The following is a 16,098-nucleotide window of genomic DNA, read 5'->3' on the forward strand; positions in this document are numbered from 1 at the left end:
TTCTCTTTCCCTACTTAATGAGCATTTTACCTTTGCAGTGAGTAGGTCCCCCACTGCAAGTGCTAATGAGTCAGTCGACAGTGGATTCAAACATACTCCTCTAGGTTACTGTTTTTGTGAATACATTTCTCATTGGAGAATCCCTTCAGTTCAAATAATTTAGTAATAATAATAAAAAAAGGCTTGATTGCAATTAACACACATTAAAATAAGTATTAATAAGTAGTGAGGGGGATTTCTCCAAACCTTGGCATCCAGAATCTGGAGTAGTTGTGCATGCCATTTTTCTTACATTTTCAAACCTTCGCTATGCTGAAGATAGAAGCTGATTGGTTGCCATGCACAGCTGCTCAATATTCAGTTTGCTCCACTTTTTGATAAATGCCCCCATTGTGATGCTATAATGTTTTTGGTTTAGAATGTTATCGGTTTGTGATTTTTTTTGTATTCTGGTGGTAGTTGATTTTCCACACTAATTGTTCTTTATTAGGACTTATCTGCTCCCTGTACTATCCAGTGTGTGTCAGACACAGCACCAAACAGTACAGCTGGAGCTGCATACTCTGGATTACTGTAACCAACCTCTCCCCCTAAATCTGGGAGGATGAGGAGAACTGCTATACTGTATATTGAAAACTGCTGCAGTCAATCTCCGAATCCATGGTAGTTCCTGTTAAACTCTGAAATATAAACTGTCACGGCTGGCAAAGATGTAGACCTGAAACACGTTTGTCCATTTTGTGGCACATGCCACTCCAGACAGTTTACTACACCAGTTTTCTAATTCCCTGGAGTATTTTTTTTTTTTAAGAAATGTCTTAGATTTTCCCTTGGATAATCTTAGCATTGTAATCTTTCTGTGCTACCTTTTGTCATACTGCTGTATTGTACATGAGAAATGTGCTCGCTCCTGTCACATTGTGTGATGTGATGACACTGCTTGGCAGTTTATGTGTAGAGCGAACATCTTTCCTTCAGTATATTGACTAAACTTTACTGAATGAAATGAGGCCATTGAAAAATGAAATCTGAAATAATAAAGTAAATGTGATGAATATTGACACTAAGAATACTAAATAATAAAAAGGGGTGTTGCCAGACATGGATGTCCGCAAGCAGGGGCAAATGCTACCGCTTGGTGCCATTTTTGAATTGACAGCAGTTTGCACTCTGCTTCCTCGGATTCAGCATCTTATCAGCGCACGTGCCTCCTGACTCAGAGACCTGACCCCGGCTGGAACCTGTGGGGACTCCCACCATGCCACTGTAAGCATGGCCACACTGAGTTCTGGATCCAACCATAAAAACAACAATGAATTTAAACATCAAATATAGCTATTTAATTTATAGAAATATAATATATATATATATATATATATATATATATATATATATATATATATATATATATATATATATATATATATACTTTTTTTTTTTTTTTAAATGGCTATATTTGGTCTTGATGTTTACATTTATTGTTTCTGCTTTTATTTTTATGTACACTAGATTGCATGCTCCTGAATAAGCGCTTAAAGGCACACAACATGTAGAGTCTTTCCCATTACCCCTCTGCCACCAACTACGGTATCCTCTTTTCCAATACCAGTACTTAAGTTCAATCATCCTTGATCTTAGTACTGTGGTAATTTTTGGTTAGATAGGTGGTGAGAATGCTGTATGTCAATCAACAATGTTGTTTCTAAATCATGTTTAAATTAAAAAGTATATATTTTCTATCTAATTTGTATGGGTGTGCCTATAAAGGCTGTGTTCTTGTATACAAATAACTTTCCAATCTATCCGGGACATTGGCATACAAGTTACTCTGTATCCACATTGCCATCATGTGGTGATACATAATACTTCACTTTCCCTTCACCTCTTGTACCATGTCTGCACTCCGCAGCCTCCAACTACCTCCTGCACTGTGTCCGAAGCCTCCAACCACCTGTATAGTGTCTGCAGCCTCTCACCACCTGTTGTACCATGTCCGCACTCTCCAACCTTAAAATTACCCCCCCAAAAAAAGAGTTCTGCTGACACCAATGTTGCCAGAATAATCGCTAAACACCAGCTGACTGTTTTGACTAACATGATGTGGTCACCATTCTTGTGTTTTTTTTTTTTTGTTTTTTTTTTTTAACTATTTGACAGTGTATGTGCTTTAATAGGATAGCATGACGTTTTCGCTAAATTTTGCCAAATATATAAAAAAATAAAAATAAACATTTATTAAAAGTTTGTTGATGCATTGAAGTTAGTGTCGGTTTGTGGGAATATATACGTATTAGAGAAGCCAGTATTTAATGCATCCTGTAACTTCTCTGCATTGATAGTTTAATTCTTTCAATCATTAAGCTTAAACACTTTCCAGGTTTATATCCAAAAGCAAGATTTCCCTGGAAGATTGTTGTCGTTTCTGTAATATTTAATATTTTATTATAGGCTTTTGAAAACACTTTGAAGTCCTGGGAGGACAAGCAGAAATATGATTCGTGTAAGCCTGCTCTGCGTCCTCACTTGTACTCTCCACAAGCTGTTGACCTAGCTTCTGAGGAAGAGGTTGCCCTCATTCATCTGTGTTCACAGGCTGCTGAGGAACTTATTACAAGGTGGGACAAGTTTTAGGCTGGGCTCCATGTACTGAGCAAATATAACACTGATACAAGTCATGGGTCATTTTTTTTTCATATTAATACGACTATGTTGTCTTAAGTGGGTATGTGCTCTGTTAACAGTGATTAGCTGATTTAAAAATATGTATGCCAAAGACCAGATGTACAGTATGTTTTATATTTTTCTAGAGACACGTTTTCTTTACCAATTAGGCTGTTACTGCTCTGTCTAAGCAAGTTTTATATTCTGTGACTCTGTGATTCTAATATATTAAGTAGGTTTTGCCTCTGTGTTCAAATACCTTGTGTTGATAGGTTGATGTTATGCCTTATTTGTATCACACTGAGGACATCTTCTGTTCTTTTTAATGCATTGCATTTATACAGTATCTCACAAAAGTGAATACACCCCTCACATTTTTGTAAATATTTTATTACATCGTTTCACATGACAACAGTGCAGAAACTACGCTTTGCTACAATGTAAAGTAGTGAGTGTACAGCTTGTGTAACAGTGAATTTTTGCTGGCCCCTCAAAATAACTCAGCACGCAGCAATTAATGTATAAACCGCTGGCAACAAAAGTGTGTACACCCCTAAGTGAAAATGTTTAAATTGGGCACAATTAGCCATTTTCCGTCCCTGGTGTCATGTGTTACAAGGTTTCAGGTGTGAATGGGAAGCAGGTGTGTTAAATTTGGTGTTATCGCTCCCACTCTCTTACTGGTCATTGGAGGTTCAGCATAACACCTCATGGCAAAGAACTCTGAGCATCTGATTAAAAGAATTGTTGCTCTACATAACGATGGCCTAGGCTATAAGAAGATTGCCAAGACCCTGAAACTGAGCCACAGCACCGTGGCCAAGACCATACAGTGGTTTAACAGGATAGATTCCACTCAGAACAGGCCGCGCCCTGGCCAACTAAAGAAGTTGAGTGCACATGCTCAGCATCATATGCAGAGGTTGTCTTTGGGAAATATACATATAAGTGTTGCCAGCATTGCTGCAGAGGTTCAAGGGGTAGGTGGGGGGGGGGGGGGGGGGGGGTTCAGCCTGCCAGTGCTCAGAAAATACGCCGCACACTGAATCAAATTGGTCTGCAGGGCTGTCGTCCCAGAAGGAAGCCTCTTCTAAAGATGATGCACAAGAAAGCCTGCAAACAGTTTGCTGAAGACAAGCAGACTATGGACATGGATTACTGGAACCATGTTCTGTGGTCGGATGAGACCAAGATAAACTTATCTGGTTCAGATCGTGTCAAGCGTGTCTGGCGTCAGCCAGGTGTGGAGTACAAAGACAAGTGTATCTTGCCTATAGCCAAGCATGGTGGTGGGAGTGTCATGGTCTGGGGCTGTATGAGTGCTGCCATCACTGGGGAGCTACAGTTCATTGAGGGAACCATAAATGCCAACATGTATTGTGACATACTGAAGTAGAGCATGATCCCCTCCCTTTGGAGAGGGCAGTGTTCCAACATAACGACTCCAAACACACCTCCAAGACAACCACTGCCTTGCTAAAGAAGCTAAGTGTAAAGGTGATGGACTGGCCAAGCATGTCTCCAGTCCTAAACCTATTGAGCATCTGTGGGGCATCCTCAAATGGAAGGTGGAGGAGCGCAAGGTCTCTAACATCCACCAGCTCCGTGATGTTGTCATGGAGGAGTGGAAGAGGATTCCAGTGGCGACCTGTGAAGCTCTGGTGAACTCCATGCCCAAGAGGGTTAAGGCAGTGCTGGAAAATAACATTGGCCATGCAAAATATTGACACTTTGGGCCCTATTTGGACTTTTTCACTTAGGGGTCGACTCACTTTTGTTGCCAGCGGTTTAGACATTAATGGCTGTGTGTTGAGTTATTTTGAGGGACAGCAAATTTACACTGTTATACAAGCTGTACACTCACTACTTTACATTGTGGAAAAGTGTAATTTCTTCACATGAAAAGATATAATAAAATATTTACGAAAATACGAGTGGTGTGCTCACTTTTGTGAGATACTGTATACTGTATACTGGATACTGTATATAAAAACCTGGATGAGCGAGTTTGGGGAGGAGGAACTTGACTGGCCTGCACAGAGTCCTGACCTCAACCCAATAGAACACTTTTGGGATGAATTAGCCTGGAGACTGCGAGCCAGGCCTTCTTGCCCAACATCCGTGCCTGACCTCACAAATGCGTTTCTGGAAGAATCGTCAAACATCCCCATAGACACACTCCTAATCCTTGTGGACAGTCTTCCCAGAAGCGTTGAAGCTGTTATTTCTGCAAAGGGTGGGCCAACTCAATACTGAACCCTACAGACTAAGACTGGGATGACATTAAAGTTCAAGTTCGTGTAAAGACAGGTGGCCCAATACTTTTGACAATATAGTGTATGTGATGTTTACTAAGGAGGATTTTTAAAATTCACACTAGACTAATGTCCACCTAAATATAGCAATAGTATAACCATTGCCAGAAATGGACACTAATTTTACTTTATCATGAAGTGGAATACATTTACCCAGCAAATCCTCATCTTTAAGAGATTCTTCGTAATAAATCCATTGTTTGTAAGTGTCTCCAATTCTGTAACGCTGTTATTTTTTTGTATGTCCAGAATATGTGAAGCTGCAAAAATCCACAGTTTGCTGGAACAAGAGCTGGCTCATGCAGTGAATGCTTGCTCACATGCACTAAACAAAGCCAATCCTAGATTTCCAGAGGTAAGTCTAGTCCTACAGGTTTGAATTGCCTCTCCTCAGATACACATACACACACGTAGCATATTGTATGTGTGTGTATGTATGTATGTGTATGTGTATATATATATAGTACAGGACACCAAGGTTGGATCCTGGATGGGTGCTATATAGCACCGATATTTGGGGTATGGTCCCTTTAAGGCAGGGGTCTCAAACTGGTGGCCCTCCAGCTGTTGCCAAACTACAAGTCCCATCATGCCTCTGCCTGTGGGAGTCATGCTTGTAATGGTCAGCCTTTCAATGCCTCATGGGACTTGTAGTTTTGCAACAGCTGGAGGGCCGCAAGTTTGAGACCCCTGCTTCAAGGGAAGTGGAGTAGTGTTCAGGGGGTCACCCAGAATGGGTGAGGAATTCTCGGGAGTAGAGTCAATCAGGAGAGGACTGACTCGCAGTCCTCTCTGTCTTAATAGAGAGTTATTTGGGAGGCTCTGAAGTTATATTGGAGTGGGAAAGAGCCTCCACCCCTGACCACAGGGATTCAGCACACGGTGGGGGGTTAAAGGCCTCCAGGAAATGGCTCATAAAAGACAGAAAGTAGTGAGAGATATGGGTGAGGAGGAGTAGGTGACTACACTTGTCGTGATGAACTGTGTATCTGTTGGAAGCTCCTAAAGATGATTCTACAAGGACTCTTAAAACTCTGGGGTGAAGACCGGGGTCAGCAGACTTTATTTTATGCTGAAGATAAGCGGACTTTGTTTTTTATATTTTTTTTGATCTGCTTACAAATAAACAATTTATGCACTTGATCCCATGGAGCTATTATCCCCTAAAAAAAAATATATATATATATATATATATATATATATATATATATATATAATATAGTTTTTACTGACCTGGTTTTAAATAGAGTATAAAATAACTAATGAACATCCCATGTATTTTCTTTATTGCTCTGTACTGCACCCAAGTTCATTAAAATGTTTGTTTGCTTTAGAAAGCAATTGCAACCTGAGTAGAAAAGCCTGTCGCCTGCCAGCATTCAGTGAAGCACCCTTGCTATATGTGGAAGAAGTGGTCTCTCTGCAGAGGTCTGATGCACCCCCTGCCGAGTTGGACCTATAGCTCTGCAATCTGCAAAGTTCAAACTCCCAACTGATTATGGAGATCTAACTCTGACCCCTGCACTCAGTTATATATAGAGAAGGGCTGACATCATTACTGCATCAATACACTAAGGAGCACTTGGTCTTCTAGAGAAGGACCCAGCACATCATGTGATCTAACAGTAGAGAGCGTTAAGAATATAAAAATTAACTTGCCCAGGAAGCCATCAGTGGGGAGGGAAATTACTTGTTGGGGGAAGCTCAAAGCTTGGATTTAAGTTTTTATTTTTGTGTCCTATTGCGGATATTTCACACTTCCTGTTGGTTAAGGAAACTGTAACATTGGTTCTTACCTTTAATAACAGTCTTCCATTCACGTATCTCTAATTGGTGCTGTACCAGGCAGAGTGCATTTGTTATCACTTTGCCTGTGACGGGAGGCGGCACTACACAGGAAGCAACGGCTTATGCAGCTCTGCTTCGCAGCAGCTTGTTTCCTTCTCCGCCGGCTTTATTTACAACACTTATGCTCTAGCATAGAGGGTTGGCAAACCACCATACCAGAGCAAAAGGTCATGGGTCACATCAGTGAGCTCCGTGGGCCACATGTGGCCCCCGGGCCACTGGTTGGGCACCCATGACCTAGGAGATGGATAGTAATCAGGAGTGCTGGGTTATCACTGTGTATTTCCGTACCATTAGTGATGTGTAGAATGCTGTATTAAAGAAATATTTTTGCATTGCGGAGTACCTGTAGTCACATGGTACTTTAGTCACATGGTATATATTCGTGCTACATGAGATTTTTGTTCAGTACCACAAAGGTGCTTATATTGTGTGTTCATTGCTACTCACTTATCACTCTCTTTAGTACTTTGAGAGTAGGATGTTTATTGAAAAGCAGCAGTACACAGGATTTATTTTTACTCTCTGCTGATTTTGACTGACGGTTTTAAATCGATATGAATAAAAAAAAGTTTGACGTGTTTTCTTCAGAATCTCACTAGGAACACTGCCATTGAAGTAGCGATGAACGTGAAGGCACTGCACAATGAAACAGAATCTCTCTTGGTTGGGAGAGTACCACTGGTAAGTGTTTATTTAGTAAGTACTTACTGGATGCAATGTTCAGCAGTTGCTTTTAACCACTTCAGATCCGCGCTATTGCCAAATGACGGCATTAGCGCGGACCTACATTTCCGGGACTACGTCTATTGACGTCGTCCCGGTTACGAGCGGCCTGCGCGCCCCCTGAGGGGCGCGCGCGGCGCGCTCTGTGATCGGCGAGTCCGTGAGACTCGCCTGATCACCGATCCGTGTAAGGGGTCGATCCCGACCCCTTATCACGTGATCAGCTGTCAGCCAATGACAGCTGATCATGTGATAAAACGGAGCCGGTAATGGGCTAGTATTCCTCCTCGCGCTGACAGCGCGAGGAGAAAAAAAAAAAGCCGATCGCCGGCGGCCGTGTTCGGGACATCAGTCCCGATCACGGCCAGCAATTCAAGCGGACACCTGCCCCCTGCCAGTGCCCACCTGCCACCCGCAGTGCCATCCTTAAATAAAGTAAGTGCCCCCCTGTCAGTGCCACCCAGCAGTGCCCACAGTGCCACCCAGCAGTGCCCACAGTGCCACCCACAGTGCCACCCAAAATCTGCCTCAAAGGTGCTGCACCGCAGTGCCGCCCATCAGTGCCCAGCAGTGCCGCCCATCAGTGCCCAGCAGTGCCACCTATCAGAGCCACCTATCAGTGCCACCTATCAGTGCCCATCAGTCCCATCTATCTGTGGTACCTATCAGTGCCCATCCGTGCCACTTATCCGTGCCACCCATCCGTGCCATCTTATCTGTGCCCATCTTTGCCCATCAGTGCCGCCTTATCTGTGCCCATCGGTGCCGCCTTATCTGTGCCTATTAGTGCCGCCTTAACTATGCCTATCAGTGCCCACCAGTGCAGCCCATCAGTGCCCACCAATGCAGCCCATCAGTGCCCACCAATGCAGCCCATCAGTGCCCACCAATGCAGCCTATCAGTGCCGCCTAATCAGCGCACTTCAATGAAGGAGAAAAATGACCCGTTTGCAAAATTTTATAACAAACTATTAAAACATGATTTTTTTTTTTTTTTTTTGCATCTTTTTTTGTTTGTTTAGCAAAAAATAAAACCCCTGAGCTGTAACTAAATACCACCAAAAGAAAGCTCTATTTGTGGGAAAAAAATGATAAAAATTTCATTTGGGTACAGTGTTGTATGACCGCGTAATTGTCACTCAAAGTGCATCAGCGCTGAAAGCTGAAAATTGGTCTGGGACTGAGGGGGGTTTAAGTGCCCAGTAAGCAAGTGGTTAACACAAATTATACGCCATACTCGCACACCATCTTGTTGATTGGTGGCCTACAAACAAGGGGCATGTATAGGTGCAGCTGCAGGCCAGAAAATGCCTCGGTCATTTATGATTGTTGCAGAGCAGTGTGGGCTTCTTGGCAAGATCACTCAGGTGAGTTCAGACTAGGATCTAAACGCCCATGAGCTTACCCCTACCAATAAAATGTGGTAATTCCCTCCCAGCAATTTTTTTTTTTAATTAACCTTTACTACAATAAAAATCTGTCAGTGTGCAAAAAACTATTTAGCTGACCCTGATCGTCATTCACACACTCTTCTCTCACCAAAAATGAACTAAAAAATACCTTGACCTGCCTTAATGCTAGTGTGTTTTTGTTATTTTTTTTTTTTTTAAGATGATCATATAGTAGCAAATGGCTGATGTTTTTTTTTATATTATTTGCTCATTGTATTACAGCAGCTGGAATCTCATCATGAAGAACTTTTGTCCAATGCACTGCATGATGTAGAAGTGGAGTTAACAAAGCTTGCAGAGCTCCCCTGGCTGTATTATGTCTTGCAGCCAGATGAAGAAGAGGTACGAGATCTCTCTGTAAGGGGTATAGGAATAAGTATGATGATAGCTTACAGGGGCATGGGTTCATAAAAGTCCTAAAGTGAGTTGCTTGCGTGATTTATCAGTTAACTTCTTTTTAAATTAAAAAATCACATTGACTTTTGTGTTTTTCTTTTGAAGTTTGAATATTTTTGAATAGCAGCTTATCCTCTTCATTTTTAACAGGATCCTCCCATGGAATATACTAAAAGAAACAGTAGAAGCACAGTATTTCGCATAGTGCCAAAGTTTAAAAAGGAAAAGGCTCAAAAACATAAGACCAGCCCTCAGCCTGGTATGTGTTCTCCTGTCAAAAAACTGAATGGCATGTTTATTATTTACGATCAAGGAAATCATTTCAAACTGACGCATTTTCCTCCTTTTACAAACCAACTCTGCAGACAGAATTTTAGGTTTCAGGAAAAAAAAAGTCGTAATGGTTGTGGGGAAGTAAAGGATGTTGCTGCAAACAGCATGGAAAGTGGAATCATTTTACATCTGGAGGATATCACTGCACATGATAATTTATAGGGTCTGCCCTAAAAAAAAAAAAAAAAAAAAACTATTTTGCCAGACACCAGAAGTGTAAAGCACCCTATAGTTTATCTAAGGGATTTAGTGTTGTAATCACTGCAGTCAGATTCCCAAAATAGCAGAGCTATTCTATAGTTGCAAAGAGCTTCCACTTTCCCTTTTGAATGCTTCATTCATTTTATTTCACAAAGTATTTTATTGTTTTTTTTTTTTGTTTTTTTTTATTACAAAATATACAAAATGTTATACACAGAAAAGTACAATAGTAAGCGTACAGAAAAAGGGAAATAAAATAGTAGAGGCTGTCACATATTAACAATTTTGTTTAAACCTGAAGGCAGTGCATAATGTATGTTCACAAGTTATGAACAAAGCTGATAGGTTTACAGCTCAAGCAGCAATATGACTCAAGTAGCAAGCTAGTGGGGAAGTATATTACCAACAAGGACTCAAGCCTCAAAGTTGGGAAAAGGGAGAAAGGCACGAATGCCTGAAGGGAGGATTGAGCACCAGAGGTGAGAAGGCTAAAGGGTGGCCACCCATTATCCTCAGTGGCCTGTAGAAAAAGCCTGGAGGGAAGAGGGAGGGGGAAATTGCTTCATTCATATTATATTCAGAAGATTGCAATAGGAGGAAGGGGGTATCAGAAAAAGAATCTGCGAAATCAATAAAAACATGGCTCACAAACTATGGTAGAATGAACTCATTGAGAATTTCCTAAATATAAAGGGGACCCAGCCCATAAGATTCTTTTTTAACTTTTCAGTGCCCAATCCAAAATTTTGGGTTGTCCCCAAAAAAGTAATAGATGGGAAATCTTCCAATGGGGACACTAGTTCTGGTGACCTGGGAGTCCCCAAGGGATTTCCTCTCACTTCCTGTTTGACTATGGGACAGGAAGTTAAGAAAAATCTCTAAAATGGAACACAGATGGGAAGAAAAATTGACAGGGATTATAATCCTCCCTCACTCCTATCCAAATTGTAAGAAAAGTAATTTAATTGGTTTTGCCTTTGCAATCAAATATTGCCTATCATCTAGAATAGGAATGGCTGTCCACTGTGTTCATATTTAAAGTAGAACTGTGACCAGGCTATCAACTTTCAAATATTTACATATCTTTAAAGAGCAGCAAATACAATTTAACCACTTCAGCCCTGGAAGGTTTTGGCCATTTTTTGCGATACAGCAAAAAAACGACTATTGCGTCGTCGTGCGATGCTGTATCCAAATAAAATTGATGTCCTTTTTCATCTCACAAAATACAGATTTCTTTTGGGGATATTTTTTGTGGCATAAACAAAAATTCCAACAATTTTGCAAAAAAAAAAAAAAAAACAACAATATTTTACTTTCTGCTATAATAAATATCCAGAAAAAAACACCAACAAATTTCTTCATAAATTTAGGCCAGTATGTATTCTAAATATTTTTTGGTAAAAAAAAATCCCAATAAGCATATATTGACTGGTTTACGTAAAAGTTGTAGCATCTACAACATAGGGGGTAGATTTATGGCATTTTTTTTTTTTTTTTTTTACTAGTTATGGCGGTGATTAGTAAATTTTTTGCAGGATTGCGGTGAACAGATCGGACACTTTTGGGACCAGTGACATTTATACAGTGATCAGTGCTATAAAAATGCACTGATTACTTTATAAATGACACTGGCAAGGAAGCGGTAAACACTAGGGGGTGATCAAGGGATTAAATGTGTTCTCTGAGAGGTGTTTCTAATTGGGGGGCGGAGTGTTACACTGGAGGAAAAAAGATCATGATTCAGCTGAAACACGATTTCTCACTTTTCCTCCCTGACATATCAGTGGTGTGCTTTGTTTACATCTGCACACCACTGATCCGTCTCTCCTGTGAACGATAGGCGGGTTGCATGGGTGTGCCCCTAAACGTTGTGCACAAAATCACGTACAGTTACGCGATTTTGCGCACCTGGGCCGCCCTGCCAGATTAAACATGTGGTTTGGTCCGAAAGCGGTTAAAGCGAGCCCTTACTGACCTCTGTAGCCACAGTTGAATCACTCATCCTTAAGCCCCATTCACACTTGAGTTTTTCAGCTGGCTTCCCTATGCCTGATCACCTAAGCTCGATGCCCTGTGTTCGGATAAGTAAATAAGTGCCCCAAAAAATACTTCAAAATCATGCTCAGAAATATGCTCTGCTCGGGTGTAAATGCTAGCTCTCAAATCAAAATCTCCTGAAGCTAGCCATCAGAGGCAGTAGTGCTGCAGATGTCGGCTATTAGGCTCCATGCACATTGAAGCTCAAAAAAGCTTTTTCTGGACGCCAGATTGCTGGCAGGAAACGCTGGTTGAAAAACATGCTTTTAACAGCGTTCTGTACTAGCGTTTATGAGCGTTTTATTAGCGTTTATGGGTGTTTTCAATAAAAATACAGAGGACACTCCAAAAATCACACAGTGCATTCCAAACTCCCACAATGCATTGAAAAAATAGAATGCCGAACACTAATTAACGCGTGTTTATGTGCGTTTATCTGCGTTTGTCGTTTTTTGGCGGTGAAAAACGGCACTTTAAAACGCATGGAGCCAAAAACCTTTGGCTCCATGCACACTTGAGCTCAAACTGCAGTTTATTGGAGTTTGGGCGTTTTGTTTTTTAAAAGCCCATAAACTCCACTCTGTTAGCCTATGTGTCCATGCACACATGGAAGTTTTTTAGCTTTAATGAGCAGTGGAGTTTATGGGCTTTTTCTGAACGTCAGAAATTCACGTTCAAAGTGCCATTTTTCACTGCCAAAAAACGATAAACGCTTATAAACACGTGTTAATTAGTGTTTGGCATTCTATTTTTTCAATGCATTGTGGGAGTTTGGAATGCACGGTGGGATTTTTGGAGTGTCCTCTGTGTATTTTTATTGAAACCGCCCATAAACGCTAGTACAAAATGCTGTTAAAAGCACGTTTTTCAACCAGCATTTTCTGCCAGCAATCTGGCGTCCAGAAAAGGCATTTTTGAGCTTCAGTGTGCATGGAGCCTAAGGCTTTGATGCAAGGGAGCAAAGTTCTACCTATACCAAGATGGCTAACTCCTGACGTTACAGTGCAAAACAGAAGGTTAGTCGGCAATGATCACATGTCAATTCAGTATAAATCACACAAATAGGAAACATAAGAGGAATACAAAGACACTGAATTTCAAAAGAGCCAACTTCCCTAAACTACAAACCTTGCTAGAAGGCATAAATTGGGATAAAAAGGAACAAAGAACACGAAGGAGAGATGGGTTTGCTTTGAGAGCATATTAAATAAGGGCAGTAGCCAATGCATCCCATGGGGTAATTTAACCACTTTCAGACCGGACCATTTTGCTGGCTTAAGACCAGACCACTTTTTGCGATCCTGCACTGCGTCGCTTTAACTGACAATTGTGCGGTCGTGCGACAAAGCTCCCAAACAAAATTGACGTCCTTTTTTCCCACAAATAGAGCTTTCTTTTGGTGGTATTTGATCACCCCTGCGGTTTTTATTTTTTGCGCTATAAACAAAAATAGAGTGACAATTTTGAAAAAAACGCATCATTTTTTACTTTTTGTTATAATAAATACCCCCGAAAAATATATAAAAAAAACATTTTTTTCCCCTCAGTTTACGCCGATACGTATCCTTTCATATTTTTGGTAAAAAAAATCGCAATAAACGATTATTGATTGGTTTGCACAAAAGTTATAGGGATATACAATGTAAAACTGACCTATAATCACACACACAGGTTGGACTTGATGAACTTGTGTCTTTTTTCAACCTCACCTATTATGTAACAGTATATGTAATGGAGAAAATCCAGATGCAGGGAGTCCAAAGACAACACTGGGGATTAGGTATTTGTCCAGAGATCAGTTCCTCTGTAACTGCATTTGTTGTGAACTATGAAGATTTATTTCTCCATGGTGAATTTAACTCAGGGCTTATTTACAGTTTGTTGGTAATATGTACATTTTGGAATGCATACAGCCTGGCCACAGTTCTACTTTAATGCCCCATACACACTATCAGTTTTTCTGCTGGGTTTTTCCTTCAGCTTTACCAAAACCATATAATATGAGGTCAAACCTTAGGAGTTTCAATTTGTGTGCAATCAGGCAGGCCCTTCCACTACATGGTTTTGGTAAATCTGAAGGAAAAACTCAACAGAAAAAAATGATAGTGTGTATGGGGCTTTAGAAAAACTGCAATTGCCATATAGCAACAAAACTAAGCCTCCTGATTGTGGCAAATACCACAAAGTGCCTGCTCCTGTCTTGAACTGGTGTAAGAGCCATTATTCTGAAAAAGCACCTTCTCCAATGGGTTGATTTTCTAGACTTATGCATAGTTGCTTATAGTTGCTTTAAGTCATCATTCTCAAATAATTTTTGCGATACTCTAGGGTTGAATCACAAAGGTGGAGGAAACTATTTTTGGTATCACCTGTACAGTGTTAGGTTTAGTACAATTGCTATTAGTGACAAGTTTACTTTATCTACCTTTTAATTATACTAGTATTATGTGGCAAGAAGATGAGCTACTTATTTCACCTGGTAGTGTGTAAACCATGTTTGACAGATTTTGTCTGTCTTTACATTCAATTTTAGGTTAGACAGTTAGTTGGATGGGGGGTATATAAGAGCTATTTGAGCATTTGACATGAATACTGTTGATGTACTTCATTTAGGCCCCTTTCACACTGGGTCGGGAGCTGGTGGTAAAGCGGCACTATTTTTAGCGCCACTTTACCTCCGTTTTAACCCATGCTAGCAACATAAAAAGGGTTAAAACTGCCCGCAAAGCGGCGCTTTGCCGGCGGTATAACCGCACTGCCCTCATTGATTTCAATGGGTAGGAGCAGTGAATACACCGGTCCAAAGATGCGGCTAGCAGGACTTTTTTCACCGTCCTGCTAGCGCACCACTTCAGTGTGAATGCCCTCTGTCTTTCACACTGGTGAAAGCCCTCCGGCTTTCACACTGGAGTGAAAGGGGCCAGATTTTTTCAGGCACTATACAGGCGCTATTTTTAGCGCTGTAGCGCCTGAAAAATGCCCTAGTGTGAAAGGGGCCTTACATTTAGTAATTCTCAGTGGGCCTAAATTGCAGCAGTTGGAACTGCCTTTATATGACAGGACAAGGAAAAATGTTTTTTTTCATATTACAGCATTCCTTCGGAACACCCTTGTTCTGCCTTTTAAAATAAATACATAAATGGCCCTTGTTTCAGGAAACAACACATTGCTATAAGTATACTGTATTTATGGATAGATAAAAAAATAAGTAATAACTAAAAAAAGGCATCCAAGTGCGCATCTAAAAATGTCCTCACACTTGTGAAAAATGCATGAATATGCACAGACCTAGTTGATTTTGGTAAAGTCTAGTTGAAGGTGTGGTTGTCGAAAGCATATATTTACTTTTCAATATTACGTTAACTGGTAACGTATTTGATGGAACTATATATATTGGATCTCAGAGGCAGACTTTCATCTTGGGCTTCATGTACACGGGACGTTTTTACAAACTCTACTGAACGATTTTACTTGACAGATGGTAACCCACGTTTAAAACGTCTGGTACCTACTTTTTTTAAAGGCATACTTTTAACTAACAAGATGCAATTTATTACATTTGGTGTCAACATTTATTAAATGATATGAGCAGAATATGATAAATCAATAGAAGTGGGTGATACCCAACATTGATATTAAAATAACTACTTTTTGAGACATATTGATCTTTCTATTATGAATATGCCTGCAATGGAAAGGGTGGCTTTCTATTGTAGGGGCTGTTTCCATGTTCTCAGGAGCCTAAGAGAGCTGTCAGATGCCCTGCATGTCTGGCCTTTCAGAGCAGAAATAAGTCAAAAGATTGGCAAGAGTCTGCGATGAAGAAAACACAACTAATAAAATCTAGGAATTGAAAATCTCTTAAAATGTGACTCTCTAGTTTAAATGTTGTGTTATCACAAATCGTTTTTGTAATCTAGTGAAGCATACCAAGGTATAAAGCACCATAATGAAAAAGAAAAATGCATTACTCTGTTTTTGGCAAGCTAGTTTTTGTTGTGGAAAGCTTGGCAGAATATTTTGATAGCACCTGCAGTCTGCACTTAAAATTTTCACACCAGGAACAAAAATTACAAATATACTTAATATAACTATATGCACTTAAAAAAACAAAAAAAAAATACTAT

The 16,098-nt window shown here is 40.4% G+C and overlaps 1 protein-coding gene across 2 annotated transcripts in view; it reads left to right on the top strand.

Moving 5' to 3' along the window:
• DGKH (diacylglycerol kinase eta) overlaps positions 1-16,098 on the top strand; it is a 363,187-nt gene that overhangs the window by 285,936 nt on the left and 61,153 nt on the right. For both annotated transcript variants that reach the window (XM_077483186.1, XM_077483187.1), the window contains exons 24-28: positions 2,449-2,615; positions 5,226-5,331; positions 7,416-7,508; positions 9,224-9,343; positions 9,548-9,656. In XM_077483186.1, the coding sequence (XP_077339312.1) occupies positions 2,449-2,615; positions 5,226-5,331; positions 7,416-7,508; positions 9,224-9,343; positions 9,548-9,656 (595 nt within the window). The remainder of the gene's footprint in view (positions 1-2,448; positions 2,616-5,225; positions 5,332-7,415; positions 7,509-9,223; positions 9,344-9,547; positions 9,657-16,098) is intronic.

The sequence above is a fragment of the Lithobates pipiens genome, unplaced genomic scaffold (assembly GCF_037356315.1).
Source record: "Lithobates pipiens isolate NorthernLeopardFrog02 unplaced genomic scaffold, aLitPip1_a1.2 Scaffold_16, whole genome shotgun sequence".
Lineage (NCBI taxonomy): Eukaryota > Metazoa > Chordata > Amphibia > Anura > Ranidae > Lithobates > Lithobates pipiens.